At 47.1% G+C, this 18,403-nt stretch overlaps 1 protein-coding gene across 9 annotated transcripts in view; it reads left to right on the top strand.

Annotated features, from left to right (window-relative positions):
• The first annotated feature begins 204 nt into the window (after window positions 1–204).
• Window positions 205–18,403, top strand: part of LOC147620277 (uncharacterized) — a 58,471-nt gene continuing 40,272 nt past the window's right edge. For 3 of the 9 annotated variants that reach the window (XR_015261768.1, XR_015261767.1, XR_015261766.1), the window contains exons 1-13: window positions 225–604; window positions 736–1,955; window positions 2,132–2,221; window positions 2,316–2,555; window positions 2,668–2,889; window positions 2,992–3,103; window positions 3,219–3,398; window positions 3,492–3,922; window positions 4,023–4,138; window positions 4,247–4,347; window positions 4,433–4,527; window positions 4,650–4,748; window positions 8,095–8,154. Coding sequence is in view for 5 of the 9 variants with exons in the window: in XM_086772467.1 (XP_086628593.1) it covers window positions 762–1,955; window positions 2,132–2,221; window positions 2,316–2,555; window positions 2,668–2,889; window positions 2,992–3,103; window positions 3,219–3,398; window positions 3,492–3,922; window positions 4,023–4,138; window positions 4,247–4,347; window positions 4,433–4,527; window positions 4,650–4,739 (2,871 nt within the window). In the remaining 4 variants the exon portion in view is untranslated. Of the gene's footprint in view, window positions 605–735; window positions 1,956–2,131; window positions 2,222–2,315; window positions 2,556–2,667; window positions 2,890–2,991; window positions 3,104–3,218; window positions 3,399–3,491; window positions 3,923–4,022; window positions 4,139–4,246; window positions 4,348–4,432; window positions 4,528–4,649; window positions 4,749–4,930; window positions 7,004–8,094; window positions 8,155–18,403 lie in introns of those variants that run through there. The other 6 variants (XR_015261769.1, XM_086772471.1, XM_086772467.1 and 3 more) reach the window with 6 other exon arrangements.

The raw sequence follows: 18,403 nt of genomic DNA, 5'->3' as shown, positions 1-18,403 counted from the left end.
TAGGGCTCAAGCAAAATGGTGAGCTCAAGCAAAACAATGGCTCACAATCTCAGAGATAATGAGCTGTTACACTATATTTTGGGTTATGTAACCAGTACAAGTATGAGCTTAAGTTAAGCTCTATCCTTATAATTTAACTTTCCAGTTTTCTAAAAAAAAAGGACAAGCATTAATCTATTAGCACTTTTTGTATTTAGTAAAATCGATTTTACTCTTCCTAAGTTGATTAATTCACAAACAGTTTTAGGGCAACAAGCAAGATGGTTAGAGTTAGATTATATCAGTGAATTTTGTTGCTCTTTGGCAGCCCGTAGTCCTGTTCACTGCTGCCGGTACGTTTAGTGTTTTTCTGTGCAGCCCAAGCTTAGAGCTTTCGCCACTATTTACGGCGGTCACCATAGTTCTTGTTTGTTTTCTGTTAGAATTAGGGTTTTTAACGTTGAAGCCTAGAGTTAGGGTTTTTGTCTTACTATTGGAGAGAAACGAGAGATCGGAATTGCGTCCTCTGTCTAGGCTCGCCTCATCGCTCTGCATCTGAGCAACCCTAAATTTTTGAACAAAGAGGTTTCCTTATTAGGTTTTTTCTGCAGAATCAATCTTCAGTGTACGGCAATCTCTCTGAAGAACCGATATTTATTTTAGGGTTTCAATCTGTTTGCTTTTATCGTTTTTGGCCATATCTGTACAGAGATTGTTTGCAGGATCGTTGATTCATTGTCGTGCCTGTAAAAACAGAATCTGCCGCAGCCCGCTAGGAGATTATGAAGACTCCAACCTCAAACAAAGCAGGAGGCACTCCTTCTGTGAGGAAAGTTGTGAAGAAAGTACCTGCCAAAGCGGGAGCTTCTCCTGTCCAGTCCAAGCTTGCTGTGGCTTCGGAGCCAGTCCCCGCACCCAAGAAAGAAGGCGTCCCGAAGATTGCAGCTAGTCCAGTGAAGCCTGTTGAAATCAAAGCACAGGGGCCAGAGCTTTCTGTGGAGTTGAAGGCCGACTTGGTTAATACTTCCAAGGCCCCGGTTGATCCAAGGCCGGCAAAGTTGGATGGAAGCGATGCAGATGAAAGAAGTGCTGCTGTTGGTTCCAACAAACCTAATGAGCTCAATGCAACTGTGGCAAAGCCGAAGACCAAGACTGTCATTGTGAAGAAAAAGGTAGTACTTTCAAAGAAAAGTGCTACTGCAGCAGCCCCCCTTGCCACCGAACCTGTCAAGACTTCAAACGAAGCAAAGGAGGGGGAGAGACACGCTAATGTTGACAAGGAAGCTATAAAGCAGCAGGTGGCTGCGACAGGGAAAGAGTCAACCGCTGAGAATCCTCCTGCAAAGGAAACCAAGCCAGCCAGCTTAGCACCAGAAAAGCCTCAGAAAGGGGTGAGAAAAGTTGTTGTCAAAGGGAAGGGCACCACAAAAGAGGCGAAAAAAGATCTCAAGCAAGAGAAAGAGGTAGTTCCAGAGATGAGCAGTGAAGTGCCTTCTGATGTAGGTAAAGGCCTGAACGCCGAAGAACGAGAATCACTTCTTGAGTACGACTTTAAAGAAGAGGTTGAATCTATTGAAGCAGATGAGGTTGAAGAAGGCGGGATGATGGAAACAGCTGATGAGGAACTGCAACTTTATGATAACCAAGATGCAGAGTTTGACGAAGAGCTAGAATATGAAGATGAAGTAGAAGAGGAAGAGGGTGCAGAGGGTGGGGAGGAATATCATGCAGACATGGTGGAAACAAGGCCTCTCACAGAGAGGCAGAAAAGGAAGAAGCTAGAAGTTTTTGTTGGTGGTCTCGACAAAGATGCCACTGAAGATGATTTGAGGGCTGCTTTCAAGCCGGTTGGTGACGTCGTGGAGGTGCGCCTGATGATGAACCCAGTGACGGGTAAAAACAAAGGGTATGCATTTGTTCGGTTTGGAACTGTGGAACAGGCGGGGCGAGCTGCGAGTGAATTTGCTGTAACACAGGTAGTAAGACAGGAGCATTTGCATGTGATTTGTTAAACCTCATGGGAGCTTGCATGTAGTACGTTTTTTTGCTTCAATCTGGTGGTATTTCTGATCACAGAGCAGCATGATGCAATCTGTGCCTGCAGCATGGAGGTAAAGGAATCTTTTGGTTAATCCTTATGTGTTCTTGGCAGATTCGGGGGAAAGAATGTGGCGTTCTGCCCAATCAAGATAACGACACCTTGTTCATTGGCAATATATCAAGAGATTGGAGATCCTCAGAGGTTGGCCTTTCAGACTGAATGCTGAGTGAGGGGCTTGGTGGAAATGCTGGGTATAGCAGTACCTCAGAACTATCTGTGTATTTTTATGTTTCAGGTTCTTCAAAAGCTAAAGGAGTATGGAATCAATGGTATTGAAGACCTAACTTTGATAACTGACCCTCAAAATGAAGCACTGAACCGTGGGTATGCTTTTCTGGAGTTGGCAACCCATTACGATGCAGTGAATGCCTTTCAACGCTTGCAGCGACCAGGTGTTATGTTTGGCTACGACAGGCCCGCAAAGGTTTCATGGGCCCAGCCCTTGAATGAACCTGACATTTCAGTCATGTCTCAGGTGCAACTGCTTTTTCTGAAAGCTAATCAATTGAGTTTTATCCTCTGCTGGACTCATAAGGAGACTGGGCATTTAAGGTTCTCATCTCTGTTATGTGTTTTTGTGTTTCCAGGTGAAGTCTGTTTTTGTGGATGGTGTGCCACCAAATTGGCCCGATGACAAAGTGAAGCAAAGCTTTGGGAAATTCGGTGAAATCGAGCGCATTGTTTTTGCACGGAACATGCCTTCTGCAAAGAGGAAGGACTTTGCTTTTGTTAACTTTTCAAGTCGCGAGAGTGCATTGGCATGCGTTGAGGCCTTTCGCGAAGTAGAATTACCTGATGGGGACAGAAAAGTAAGATCAAAATCAAATTTTGTTTTTTATAAAGTATGAAAGCAAGAGTGAGGCTGGGGCTTCAAGGCAGGATTTTAATGCTAGGTCCCTTTCTGGTTTTAGGTTAAGGTAAAAGTCTCTCTCACAAGGCCATTACAGAAGGGGAGATTTGACAGATGGAGCACACAAAGAGATTATCCAGGTCAAGGGAGAGGACAAGCAGGAAGAGGTGAAGGTAGCCTGTTGATTTAGCTCCTTGTCTCTTGTTCTGCGTAATATTTTTTTCCTTGCATTAGTAGGCTATGTGAAAAAAGGGTTGTTCAACAGATTTGTGTATCCTGCTCTAGCAGGTTGGTTTGCTGCCCACCGTTTTGGCTCAAGACGAGGTGGTCGCAGCTTTGGGTGGAGTGGCGGCCGGGGGATGACAGGACATGGAGGCAAGCGTCTGTATGATGAGGATGAGGTCCGCATGTTGCTCAGAGCTTTGAGGGAGGATGAGGGTTGGCCATCCACCACTGCAAGGGGAAGAGGTGACTTGTTTGTCTGTTTACTACAGTGGCGCAGCAAGCATTTTACTACAGATAGTGTGCATTTCTTAAAATTGCAAAATGACTGTTTTGCAGGGGGTCGCTATGCACGGGGCTCTAGGGGTACTATGAGAGGTGCTTATTCTCGAAACAACGATAGTCGACACTATGATGCTAGACGAGCTGACACTAGGACAGCAGCCTACAGGCAGCAAAATGACACAGGCTATGCTCGTGGCACATATAATAGGCCTGCTTCTGATCTTGGTATGTCCAGGGGGAGAGTTCTGAGGCCTGCTGCTATGAGGGATGATTATGACGAGCCTCAGCATCTACATCATGGAGGTCCATCTCCTAGAAACAGGGTGGCACATTCAGGACGCTATCCATCCCCTCACCATGAAGGTGTGCATCATCAGAGGTATGAAGAAGGCCATATGTACGGTCGGGATGGTGAAGGTTTTACTGGTGAAGTTCAGGAATACAGTGAGTCAGGTGTTGGAATCAAGCGACCAATTTCAGTCTGGGTATGATTCAGTTGTTTATGTGCTCATGTTTACTACATGCTTCATAAGTTTGTATTTACCCAGTCTTTTCCTTAATCATTGCCTTGTTTGGTTTTTCCAGGACGAGGATTCAAGCTTTTATGAATCTAACCATAGAGGATATCCCAGAGCTCGAGTTGACTATTCAGATCCTGGCCCTCTTCCAGAAAATGTCTCTCACTACCCAAGTCGTGTGAGGTCTGTTTATGATGATTTTGCTCTGCTTTTTTGAGCTGAATGATTTTGGAGACCCTTTTTTTTGTACATATGGAAGTCATATACTTTGTTTGGTGCTATGTGGCCTAGGTCTCCATCTGGACCTGCCACGCAGGCTCTTGGCGTTAGGCAGGGCAGATCAGGCTTATCTGTTAGGGAGGGGCCAGTTTCTTCCTTCTATGACAGTGGAAGTAAGCAGCAGCACAAGCCTTCTTTTGCTCTTTGTTTGCGACTCTTTTGTATTTGAGATTAAAGCTGACTGAGTGAGGCATGCAGGTGGACTTGGGAAGGCAGGGGGTAGCTCAGCATATGATGACCATAGCTACAACACACTTCCTGAGACCTCTGGCTACCTCTCTGGAGCTCCTGAGGTACATTCTATATATGATCTCTTGGCACCTTAGAGCCATGTTGCCGCCTGCTCAGTTTCAATATTTTGTTTACGTGGTTGTCGCAAAATGCTCCATAACCTCTGCTGATCAATTTTTTGCAGAGAAGAGAGACATCCATGTATCCATCATCTCTTTATGGAGGGCATTCAGGGTCTGGGGGCTACGACTTTCAGGCTCCTGGTTATTATTGAAAGCAGCATGTGGGTAAATGTATCTTTTTCCTTGGCAGAGTGCTTTAGTTTACTTTACCAATTTTAGTCTTCATGTACTTCCTTGAAATTTCTGTTTTCTTTAACTCTGCATTGTAAATGTAGTTGACTTAAAGTTCTCACGCCAACATCAAACTGGACGGCTTGATGTTTGCTCTGTATTTTGTATACAGATTGACAACCTGTTGAGATGGACTTGTGTGGAGTTTTTTTGGGCCAAAATCATGCAGCTCAGTTTAACCAGAAAGCTCATAGGTTGATGTAATTATGCAGTTTTAAGAATGGGAGAAGCTGGAAAATATGGCATAAGAATGGTTTATTCTCGCTCAAAGGACTTTCTTCCTATATGGGAACAAGAATTGTGGCAAGTGCTTGTGGTTAATTTCCTCTAGATTCTGCTAAGAACAAGATGAGATTGTGCAGATGAACATAAATACATTCCAATTGTGGGCGATGGGTGGCAGTTTAAGCTTTACTTCAATTTCGCACTGTCATCGCTACTAAGAGTAATGGTTCTTATAATCCATTCAATTTGCCGCCTCTTAGGCTTCAAGTTCTGCGCAATGATTGGACTTGGTTTTTTAAAATCCCAGCTTTGCTCAAAATTTCGCACTGTCATCGCTACTAAGAGTAATGGTTCTTATAATCCATTCAATTTGCCGCCTCTTAGGCTTCAAGTTCTGCGCAATGATTGGACTTGGTTTTTTAAAATCCCAGCTTTGCTCAAAATTTCCAGTTTTGCAACTTGTTTTGAAGAACTATTTATTTACTGGCAAGAATGAAGATTTACTCTCATGAAGTCAAGATTGCAATCTCCTTCCGTTTGTGATATGGCATGAAATTTCAAGAATGAAAATCAAGGAAATAGAAATGTTGGTTTTGTGACTCTGTTGGATGTTAGCTGTTTTTGAAGCTTGCAGAGTTAGCCAAGATGCCAGAGCCAAAAACATTAATTTTTTTTGTTTGGAAGTTTAGGCTGCCTCGTTTTCCTTTGCTGTGGACACAAGGGATGGCTCTTTTAAATCGTGCAGACATTTGGATGGTGGTTTGGTTTCATCATTGTCAAGTGGATTGGGCATTCATCTGATGTATACTTGTGTATGCCACCTCAGGCTCAACATAACATGTCAAAATTGATGCAAATCTAACAAAAGGGGGAAGAAAGGTGTTTTTTTTATCTGTCATACAAAAAGAAGATTAAGAAAATGTTGTGATTTTCTGAAGGACGAAGGAAACACCAGTGGTGAGAGTCCTCCATTGGGATACAAGGCAGATTTGGTGACTTCGGAATTGTGTTGCCTAAACCTCAAAGAGGAACTTGCCAGGGTTACTTTTTGTAGGCTTTTGTTAGATATCCCTAAGGAGGGTTGCATAATTTGGGAATTTAGAGGGCCTGGGCCAGTGACAGAGGTGTGCAATCGCAGGGGGAAGGCCTAGGGGACCCTCAAGGCATTTAGTTACGAAGTTTAGGTGTAAGGCCCAAAAGGGGGTTTTAGCCTTATAAGAGGATTGGCTACATTGCAAACACTGGGCAAGGGGGGATTTGGTTTAGCATGTGATTACTAAGAGGGGATTGAGGAGATAGATTGAAGGAAGTAACCGTATACACCAGCACTCAATCAATTGGCTGAATTTAGTTTTTTGTTTGGCTGCATACCTATGAGATTTGGGCTGAGAACGTTTAGCTGATGTAATAATGTTGCATTTTGGAAACATATTTAGTTGGTCAAATGTAAGTTTTACAGCAGTAGAACTAGCTGTCAATCTGAAGGAAGGTGGTTAGATATAGGATGCTTTTTAAGCTCAATTTTTGTGGTGACAGATTTATATGTGATTTGATCAGCTCTGCCCATAAAAAAAGAGATGAGGCAGGCACCTGTATCGATTTGAGGTCACTTCAAGTGATACTATGGAGCATTTGCCATTGGAAGGAGATGCGAGTGTTACTAGTGGTGACTTACTTTTGATTTTTATATAGCACAAGTTTGTATGACTGCAGTCTTACTCACTAAGGTCCAACAATTCAGGCAACTTGGATCAAATGTGAAGCAGATTTTTGCTTTTTGGAAAGGGCACTTTTTTGCTACCTTGTGTTTTTTTTTGCTCATACATGTAAGCCATTGCAAAAGCTGGAAATTTAGAAAGCTGTGAAAGCGAGCATTTGTCTCCGAGTATCAAAATATGCAGGTTGTGCAGTGCATTGTATCGTGATGCTGCTGTTTCAATGGAGTATTTGATTAGTTTAAGAACTAAGCATACAATTTAAGTCATGGAGTATAGAAGGTGGGGCTTGGAGGGATGATGGCTGTGCGATCAAGATGGGCCCACCAGCGTGGGCGTAAGCATGCCTGCAAAGGGCCCAATTTTTTCTTTTATATAATCCAAGTGTACTCTTGTCTTGTATGAGATGTATCAAACCAATGCATTTTTAAATTCTACACTAGTGGGTGAAAATGAGAAGTGTTAAAAGATGGGGGTGAAATGATGGGAAATTCCAAGTTTATCTAGACTGCAACATGATGGGAAATCCTATCTATTTTTACAACTGGTATTAAGTTTTGCTTGCCTCTGCCAAGTAAGGTTGTATGCAGGAGGGTTACTGATTTAATGTACGCCCCTGTGACTGAGGACTCTAATCAACTCTTCAGATTTATACTACGAAGCATTCGGCACGTTGCATGTTGGTGAGCTTAATAAAGCTGAGGAAGAAATTATACAAAGTGCTTTTTTTGGGGGCAACAAGGAGAAGCTGACCTGCAGCACTGTTTTTCTGCCGAGGTATTAGGTTTAGGTTTGGAAATTTTGCTAGCCTCCACTAGAGGCCAGATGCATATTTAGATGGGGTGTGACCTTGATACTAGTTCTTAGCATGGAAAGGTACTCAGCCTATCACCATCAAGATGTAAGTGCCTGTGCATGTCTAGGCCCTGGAAGTAAGTAGGAAAACTTTGCTGGGTTTTAAGTACGTGGGACAACACTTTAGAACAGGTGGTTTGGCAATTGCCATTTTTTCTCTCTACTGCGCGGTGGCAAATGTCGAATGTCATCGTGTCACCTAGTCATCAATGAGAATCCATTGGTGTATGCTACCTATCTGGGGCTGAGCCAGGCTGCCAGCCCTTCACAAACATGCCACTGGTTATGTGGTCTCAAAAGATCCTGTCCAGTGTCCAAGATGGGATACTTTGCAGTGGCATTGCTCAAAGGTGTCTTCCCCTCATAAAACAAACATGAGTGAGCAGGACCTCAAGCAGATGATGATGAAGTTAGATCATTAAATTTAACAGTGCTACTGAAGTACTCGCTTCATCATAATTGCTAATGATTTCTTGTGCAGAGTCAAATTCAGATCAAGTAAGGCTTTCTATTCAGGCTGCCCAAACATGCGTTTGCCCAGGTAAAGGTGGCCTTGCAATCATGAAGTAACAGATAATGATGCAGTTAATCACTAATAATAATATCTCTTACACAACTGAAATCAGATTAAGTAAGGCTTTCATCGGTGACATGGTCAGTACTATACTCAACAAGCCTGTTAAGTTGCTCTGCTAACTGAATATGGTGATTTATCTCTTCCTTCCTAGGCGCAGTGTGTGAAGTAACTTGAGGCTTTGAGAATTAAATTAAACTAATAGCACCAGAAAAAATCCATCTGCGTCTTCAAGGTTTGGATAACTGCCCACATTTTCTCATCAAAGTGTCTGGACCTTTGAGCCGATGGGTTTCAAAATAGTTAACTGTGCTGCATAATTAATGGAGCTCCAGCCTCCCATGCTTGGCAATGGGAAAGCAGCAGAGGGAGGCACACGTAAGGAAGAATGCTGTAGATGTGCAGCCATGGTCCTTTGATTGGGTGCTGGCGACCCCTAGGGCCGTCTGGCTGTCCCGAAGAAAACTGACCAGCAAAAGTTTGGACTCACAAAATTTGCTGGCTGTGTAGGGGTTGGGTGGTGCTCATGAGTGTTGAATGCTTGCTAAGTGGTTGCACCATGGTTGGCTGTGTAGGACTGGTTGGGTGGTGCTCATGAGTGTCGAATGCTTGCTAAGTGGTTGCACCACAAAATAAATTTTAGATGTAAATCAGGCACTCTTTTGAGTAAAAGAGTGTGGACAGCTTATTGGGCACCCTCTCTGCTTATGGAAGAGGTGTGGCTCTGGTTGAGGCGGCCCAATGGCCACCCTGTCAGAATGCACAGCGGAAAATGCACAGCGGAAATGAAGACAACTGCTGTAGAAAGCAATACACAGATGAAAGAGAGAGAGAGAAGCTTGTGTAACTCTGCTATATACACCAATAAAATCCTGGAATACACAATGAATGAGTGTGAGGGCAAGGGGCCATTATGGCCCCTGGCTGCTGTCGGCCAGCCCAAAACAGGAATACACAATGAATGAGTGTGAGGGCAAGGGGCCATTATGGCCCCTGGCTGCTGTCGGCCAGCCCAAAACAGGCCGACAGCAGCCTGACTGCTCACGACCAGCAGAAAAGGTCAGTCGGCCAGATCAAACCCAGTCGGCCAGCACTGGAAGGGTGGTTGGGTATCAGTAGAGCAGTTGGGCAGTCAGCAGACACAGTCGGCCAGCACCTGGGGGCAGCCGACAGCCCATACACAGCTCCAAATAAATGGGAAAAAATACGGAGAGTGAGGAAAAAATGGGAAGACACCAAATATGGGTGGGCACACCAACAACAGAGGCCCTGACATAGTGTACAGACAGGAGATGACTGCTAACACCCCCTCTTAGCTCCTGGATGTGGAACCAACCCCAGTGAGGTGGAGTGCCATCAGAGCATAGCCTGAGGTAGAGACTTCGTGAAGAGGTCCGCCGCATTGTCCTCCGTCCAACAATAAAGAAGCAAGATGTCACCAACCAAGATCTTCTCACGAACAAAGTGATATTGTATCTCTATGTGCTTGGTCCGGGCATGGAAGATTGGGTTCCGAGCAATAGTGATACAACTCTGGGTATTGCACTGGATGACCGTGGGCTCCTTTTGTGTGGAAACCCAATCTCGCCAAGCAACTTCCGCAGCCACACAACCTCACAAGTAGCACCACAAGCAGCTCGGTACTTTGCCTTTGTCGATGACAAGGCAATAGTTGGCTGCCTCTTGCTGCTCCATGAAACATATCTTGAGCTGAGGGTAAAACTGTAGCCTAATGTAGATCTCCTCGTGTTTGGATCTCCTCCCCAATTTGAGTCACTCCAACCTCGGAGTCGAATTCGTTCCTTCGTTTCACCTCCAGTGGTGTAGAAGAGTCCAAGATCCTTTGTACCCTGCAGATACCGCAAGATCCGCAATCCTGTGTCCCAATGAGACTTCAACGGCGTCTGCATAAATGAGCTCAATAGCCCCACAAGAAAGCTCAAGTCCAATCTGGTGTTAAGTAACCAGATCAATGAACCAACCAGCTTCCGGTACAGAGAGGCATCAACTGGTTCACAAGGATCATTCACTGTAAGTTTTGTGTTTGGGTCCATCGGTGATGTGATAGGCTTGCAATTCTCCATCCCAAAGGCCTCAAACAACTCATGGACATACCGTTGCTGAGAGACAAAGAACCCCCTCTGGGTCTGCCATCCAAGAAGAAGTGTAGTAAGCCTAAATCGGTCATCTAAAACTCCTTTGACAAGGCAGCCTTCATCACTGCAATGTGCTTCATATGATTGCCGGTGAGAATGAGATCATCTACATAAAGGATGATCAATGTGACCATGCCACGGTCCTGAAAGAGATATAGGTTGGGATCTACAACCGATCTTCGAAATCCAATCCGTAGAAAGAAGGAATCAATCTTTTGATTCTAAGCCCTGGGAGCCTGCTTAAGACCATATGAGGCCTTCCGTAACTTGTAAACCATCCCCTTTGATCCTGGAATCTCAAAGCGTGGAGGTTGCTCAACATACACCTCCTCTTGCAGGTCACCATTAAGGAACGCAGATTTAACATCCGTCTAAAATATGGGCCACCGCTAAGAAGAAGGAAGGGCAAGAACGGTCCGAATCGTGGTCATCCTCACTGTCGGTGCAAAGGTATCCTCATAGTCGATGGCAAGCCGCTGAGCATAACCCGTAGTCACAAGTCTCGCTTTGTGTTTGTCCACTGACCCATCTGACGTATACTTGGTCTTAAAGACCCACTTGACACCAATGACAGACCGTTTCGACGGCCTCGGAACCAACTCCCAAGTGTTATTCTTCTCAATGGCATCCAATTCCACCTGCATGGCTTTTCTCCAAGTGAAACCGGCCTTCAAAAATCTGACGGGCGGTGAAACAAACACTCGCACACAAAACACTTTATCACCCATGGGAACCTAGAAAAGGAAAACAAACAGGGGGAGCTAGAGTGCTCCTGCAAATATTACAAGGACATCGATTGGCCCCAAAATGCAGTGGCGTCCCTTGCGGTATTTCTTTACTTGAACAAAATTTGAGTACAAAGTACAACTTGTCGAATCCTCTACCAATAGGATCCCTTTTAGCTTTTCACCCAGGACTTTCCAAATAAGAACTCTCGTTATTACAGCACAGCCTTCCATAGAGAAGGCACATCTGTACGATACCTCCTTGCTTGAAAAGGTCTGTACGATACCTCCTTGCTTGAAAAGGTCTTCTCCATCTCCACCATGGATCCCACAAACCCTTTCCCAAACAGCAGTAGGGCTGTACCAAACCATATGTCCTTCCTATAGTCACAGCCTGCATGTAACCTCGAGAAAACTATAACCTGTTCACATGAATTCCAGAGACATGTTTTCCACATGAAACCAAAGACCTGTATCTGATAAACCATAGATCTGTATCCATAAACCATAGGCATGTTTCCTCGATACCAAAGTCCTGTTTTCTCTCGAAAACCAATGTCCTGTTTCCATGACAAATATACCATCCAAACATGGTTGCCAAAACCTAGTGAGGGAAAGATAGAGGACGTGTCAAGCAAACCATGAATACACATAAGTCCAAGATGAAGAGCAACACACATCTCTTCCAAGAATATCATCCTGTGTATATGTAGCTTGATCCACTGCAACCTATTCTCGTAAACAAAACTTGCTTGCGAAGAGAGAGAGAGAGAGAGAGAGAGAGAGAGAGAGAGAGAGAGAGAGATACCCCTTGGCTGTTAGCCCCTCGGCGCCTCCTTCAGTTCACCTCCTTGCAAGAGAGAGAGAGAGAGTCAAGTGTGCTGTTCAGCCCTTGCGTCTCTGTGGCTGCCTGCAGTCCTTCTGGCTGCCGGACTGGTTGTAGAGAGTCTCCCGTCTTGTGCCCGTTGCTGGCTGAAACCCATACGTGCCCATATGTGCAATCACCTGGTGTAGAGAGCCTCCACCTGATACTTGCTTGGTTGCCTGATTGGCTGCAGCCCACCTGGCGCCCGTTAGCTGACTGTAGCTCAGTAAAGGGAGCAATATGCAAAAGAGGGAAAATGCTTTTCTTGTGGTAGTAAAGAGCACATGTTTAGGCAATGCCCTACCTACAAGCAAAAGCAAGAGGATAAGCCACCCAAGGCTAATGTGCATGCCATTCCCGATGCACAAGGTAACACTGAGCATGATGGCAAAGAGAGGGTGGTATGCAAAGCTTGGGGGCAAATCAAGGATCAGCCTGTCTTATTCATGTTTAATGATTGTGCGATGGATAGCTTCATCTCTACACAGATGACAGCCGCCTTGGGCATAGAGATTAGCGACATGGGACCCCAGATTGAGACAGAGGCTGCTTTTGTTGGCAAAGAGGTGCAGGTGACTCCTCTTATTGGGAAGCCTACATATACAGGGCTATTTGGATCATGAGCATTTCTTGATTGCTCCTTTGAATGGATGTGATGTATTGCTTGGTAAGCCTTGGCATCATAGGCTTGAGTCTCGCAAAGAATATAAACCAACAGGATCACTTTTATGAACAAAAGTCGCATGCATGTCATTGATGCTGGCAAAGAAGGGGATTCCAACCCAGTTTTATCTCACATCCAAATTAATAAGGCAATGAAAAAGAGTGTTCCCGCGTACTTGGTTTTTGTTCGTGATAAAATTGAACAAAGTAATGTGAATGTGGATGTATTGACTCAAGAAAGGTGGAATTTTCTTAATGCATATAAAGATTGTTTTGCCGATGTATTGCTAGGAGAACTACCTCCTGAGAGGTCCGAGGATCATTGCATAGATCTTGTGTCAGGTAGTTTCCTACCTAACAAACCCGCATATCGTGTGAGATCATGAAGGAAGTTAATGAGCTTTTGGAGGAGGGTTTGGTTCAGCCAAGCTCCTCACCCTTTTGTTCTCTTGTGCTTCTTTTGCAAAAGAAGGATGGATCATTCTCCATGTGTGTGGATTATCAAGCTCTAAACAAGCTCACCATCAAGAACCAATTTCCAATCCCACGCATAGATGACATCTTGGATAAGCTTGATGGCTCGGTTTGTTTCAGTCGTATAGACTTAAAGAGTGGCTATCACCAGATTTGTGTGGTATCCAGGATGTTCATAAAACTGCATTCAGCACAACTTTTGGATTGTATGAGTTTTTGGTGATGCCTTTTGGCCTTACCAATGCCTCGGCAACATTCAACCGTATGATGGATATTTCGACCCCATCGTAAATTCACAGGTGTATTCTTTGATGATATCTTGGTTTTCTCCAAGAATGAGGAGGAGTATAAGACTCATTTGGCTACAGTGTTTGAAGAGTTGCGAAAGCATAAACTCTTCATAAATGCTAAGAAAAGTGAGTTCTTTTTCTCTGAGATACACTATTTGTAGCACATTGTATCCAAAGATGTGTAAGAATGGATCCTGCTAAGATTGAAACCATTCGGAACTGGCCAGAGTTGCAAAATGTACATGAAGTGCGTAGCTTTCTTGGATTATGTTCATACTATAGGCGATTCATAAGGCATTTCGCTAGGATTGCCTCGCCATTACATGATCTTACAAAGAAGAAAGCCGTCTTTAAATGTACTTCGAATGAGCAACATGCCTTCTTGCAACTCAAAAATGCTATCATTTTTGGGCCCATGTTGATTATTCACGACTTGCAAAAGCCATTCACGGTGGAATGTGATGCATGTGGGAATTGTATAGGAGCTGTCCTAAATCAAGAGGGTCATGCATTTTTTTTTTCCGAGAAAAGATCCTTTCATTAGTTATGTAAAAAAACGCCCGTAGGGCTACAAAAGAGATCTCTCCTGCTCCTAACAGAGAGAAGAGCAGTGAATACATCATGGCAGCCCGGGAGACTCTCCCTAGGTGCTGCAAAATACAAGCATCAGTCTAAAGGACTGAGCGGCTAAATCATACAATGGGGGGGGGAAAGAGCCAAACAGGTGGCCTGTAATGCCAACGGGGGGATCCCGTGTGTAGGGTGTAGAACGGGCCGCAGCGCCAAGTGGTATGAAAGGCCTGGCGCCGTAAGATCGCCTCATCCGAGTCTCCCCGGATGCGGTCGTACTGTCCTCGCAGGGTGTGGATCAACTCCTGCCAAATCCCCCGAACAGTCTCTGCTGGTGGCTCCAATCTCCCCTCAAAGGCCGTGAAGCACCGGGCCCTCCAGGTGAACCAGATGGTGAGGCTGCTGAGGAGCTCCCATCGTAAATCCCTCTCCTGTGTCCAGCTGGCGGACGAGAAATCCGGTGCCGGAACCAGGCGAGGCTGGCCCCTAATAAATCTGATGGCCTGACTGCCCTGCTCCATCTCATAGCCCATAGCAGGCCCTGACGAAGTCGACCAAGCAGCGGCACCCCACGTAAACATACCCTCTGGAGAGAGGGGGGCCAGAATACGCAGCATCCGCAGCCAAATCTGCTGTGCCTGAGGGCAGTCCCAAAGGCAATGTCTCTGTGTCTCCATAGGGTGGCCGCATCGGACGCAGGCCGCCGGAAGACCGCTATAAACAAGCCAAGTGCCAACTGCTGAGCCCCTGTGGGCGACCAGCCACTGAAAAGCCGAGATCCTGCGGGCCTGTCGACTAGCCCATAGCCGAGCCCAGAAATCCTCCAAGAACTCCTGTGATAGTCCCTGCAATCGCCAATGCCCCGCTGCCGCTGGAGAAACCGTCCTCCTCGCCGTCAAGATATGCCGTCCCAACCTAACAGTATACTGGAAAAATGTGATCTCTGTGGCCTCAAGGGATGCATAAGGATCATGCCACTCGTACTCTCCGGGGTCCCACTGCAGCCGGGCCAAGGGGCGCGCTGCATATGCCCATATGCGCCAATCCGGGAGCACGTCAGCAGGGTCGGGGTCAATATGCCACTTCCGAGAAGCGGCAGCCACTACCCGAATCCTCTGAAAGGTGCACTTTGCAACCAAAGGCGACTCCACCTCCACTCTCTGGAGTCTGCCCTCATTCTGAATCTCATAATAGAGGCATCTGCCATCCTCAGTGCTAGCTCTGACAGCAATCAGGATCTCCAACTGTGTAAAGGCTCCCATCCACCGTGGGGCCACTGGCTCGAGAGGTGTGAACCACTCCTCTGAAAGTGCATCCTGAATATCATCCCTCATAATCAATCCCCCTCTGAAATGACTCAGCCTCTCCACCTGGGTCTCCTCTGGTAGACTGCAGAAAGCCTGCCAGTCTCCAAAACTACGAGCTGGGCCTGCCGCTAAAGGTCCCCAGGCTAGACGAGGCCGAGAACCCAGCATATGACCCTGCTCTGTACGAACCGCTGGGCTCCAGATGAGCGGCTGCCTGGCCCGCTCCTCAACACAAGAAGGAGGCCGCTGAGAGAGCCCCGGTCTCAGCAGCTCCCAAGCTCTCAGGATACTCAAAGCAAATCTGTCCTCCCATCCTCTACTGAGGCCTGTCCTCCTCATCTCTATGAAGATCCAGCGAATCTCTGGTGCCCAAGTACCCCCTGCAGGAGGCGCCCGGACCTGCAGTCGCTGCAAGAGGAGCTCTTTCCAAGGCTCAGCGCCTGGAAGCAACCCCCGAACAATAAGCTTCCCCAATAAGGCTCTACTCTGATCGACTGGATCTATAATGCCCAAACCGCCCTGAGCCAGCGGAAGTGTAATAACTGCCCATGCAACCTTTGCCCGAGCTGGCTGACCGTCCCGCCCAGACCACAGAAAGTTCCTGATCAGCCTCTGTACCTGGCTGATGCAAGAGCTCGAGAAAATCCAGCAAGACGTAATGTACCACATAGTCGCTAACAGCACCTGATTTGCCACCACCACCCTCCCAGCCAAGGATAGTCGAGCTGTACTCCAATACAATAGCTTCTTCCGAATGCTCAGAAGAAGCGGGGCAATCTGCTACTCAGGTGACAAATCGAGGCCAATCTGGCATCCCAAATACCGCACTGCTGTGCCGGGAGGAATCCATCTAAAACCGGGGTCCGGACTCCATGCCGGAGTGGGAGCACTACTGATCCAAAAGGCCACTGTCTTGCGCCAATTGATCAATGCTCCCGAAGCTGCACTAAAAACCTGGAGCGACTGCTCTGCCCGAATAAGATTGGCCTCTTGGCCATGCAAAAATAAGCCCGTGTCATCTGCAAACTCAGCATCAAGCAAATCCTCCCCCCGGACTGGGAGCTGAAGTCCTCTCAAACCAACCTCCTCTGCCGACAAATACATACTCATAGCCTCCGCAAAGAAGAGAAAAAGGAAAGGGGCGAGAGGACACCCCTGACGGATTGATCTGGTCAGCTCAAAACTCGGCCCCCGACCTCCTGCAATCAGCACCTGGCTGCGAGCTGTGGAATACAAAGCTGCCACCCCTCTGATCCATCCTGGCTCAAAGCCCAGGCGTAGCATAGTGCCCTCTAAGAATCCCCAATCAACTCTAGCGTATGCCTTCTCAAAATCGAGAAGCATCACGACCAAGTCCTCGCCAAGAAACCTAGCTCGGGCCGTCGCCTCCCAGAAAGTAAAGATGTTGTCAAGGATACTGCGCTCCTTGACAAATCCTGTCTGAGTAGCATGAATCAACTCCCCCAGGAAGGGCTGGATCCTCAAACTCAAGGCCTTTGCCAAGACCTTGTAGACAGTATTGAGGATCGTAATAGGCCTCCAATGCCGAATATCATCTGATACTCCCTCCCCCTTGGGGATAAGATAGATCAAGCCCTCTGAAAAGCTCTGCGGCATCACCCCAGTGTCCAAAACATGCTGAAAGCCCCTGCGGAGGCCTGGCCCCAAAAGGTCCCAATAGCGCATAAAAAAGGCCGGCGTCAGTCCGTCCTCCCCTGGGCAACTATGTCGCGGCAGGACCCTCAAGGCCTCGGCAAGCTCAGTCTCTGACAGAGGCGCACCTAAAACTGTGCGCATATGGTCTGTGACCCTCCTCTGCACATGGGCCCACACAGTCTGTCTGCATACATCTCGATCCTCAGTGGCTGGCTCCGCTGAAAGCAAGTCACTATAAAAAGCAGTGGCAATGTCTCTGATCTCCTCGAGCTCAGTAGCTATCGATCCATCCGGTCTACCAAGCTGGCGAACCCCTGCTCGCGCATGACGGGGTCCAGTGATCTCAAAGAACTCCCCAGTCACTCTATCACCAAGCTGCGTCCACTGAGAGGCCTGACGACGATAGTAAAACTCATGTCTCTGCTCCTCTGCCTCTCTAACCTCCTGGCGGGCCTGGCTCAGCTGGGACGCCACCCACTCACATGCTGGCTGCTGCTCCTGAAGGCGCTGTAGCGAAGCAAGGCTGCGTCTCAGCCGTTGCTCCCGCTCTCGAATCTCTCCCAGTCGTGTCAAAGCTGCAGCGTGCAGAAAAGAGCTAAGATCAATGAGTCCCTGGGCACACTGGCCCGCTGCATCCTGGTCAGAGCACTGACTATCATGCCAGATCCTCTCAATGTCCTCAGCGAGACTGGGGTCTGCAAGTACCCGCTCTGGGATCCTCAACTGCAAGCTGGGCTCCCGTGTCCCCTCCTCCAAAGTCAATATAACTGGCGCATGATCTGAAAATGAGGTGCCAGCAAGAATGCCGACGGAGCCCCCTCGCTCCCCCACCCAATCGCCCACATAAAAGCGATCAATCCGAGATAGATTAGTCCCTCCCTGCCGGCGATCCGACCGAGAGAAACTAAGACTGTCCTGAGACCGGGAGAAAGCCCCATGCTGCCATGCATCAGTGATCCTCAGTGACATGCAAAACCGGTCCCAAGCTGCAAGCTCCGTGCCGTGCACTGTAACATGACTGCCTCCCACCCTATCTGCCGGGTCCTCAATGAAGTCTCCCCCAACACACCAATGTGCGGCCTCTGGCAATGCATCTGTAACCTGAGTCCAGAACTCTGCTCTGGCACTAGCATGATTGGGCGCATAGATGTTGAGCACACCCAAGAGCTCATCATGCATCCGCAGAATGACATACTGTGCTCTACCAGGCACAATGATCCCTCGATCCACAATGGCCTGCCGCCATGCATCTGCAATAACCATGCATACTCCTCCCTGTCCACCCAAAGGACCAAACCCTGCAGACCAGAAAGTGTCCCATCTACCAGGCATCACCGAACCATATCTCCGGATCCTGCTCTCACCCAAGTGGTGCTCCTGCATCATCAGAATGTCAATGCTGCCACCAACCAGGCATCTCTGTAGCTCCTGCCTCAAGCAGCCTCGATAGCGTATAAAGTGTGCTCCGCCAAGGCCCTGTACATTCCATGAGATGATCCTCATGGATGTC

Source organism: Cibotium barometz, chromosome 32 (genome assembly GCF_041138505.1).
Source record: "Cibotium barometz isolate CiBa-2024 chromosome 32, ASM4113850v1, whole genome shotgun sequence".
Taxonomy (NCBI): Eukaryota; Viridiplantae; Streptophyta; class Polypodiopsida; order Cyatheales; family Cibotiaceae; genus Cibotium; species Cibotium barometz.
Note: the sequence above shows the minus strand (reverse complement) of the source record. Positions and strands in the feature narration are given on the sequence as shown.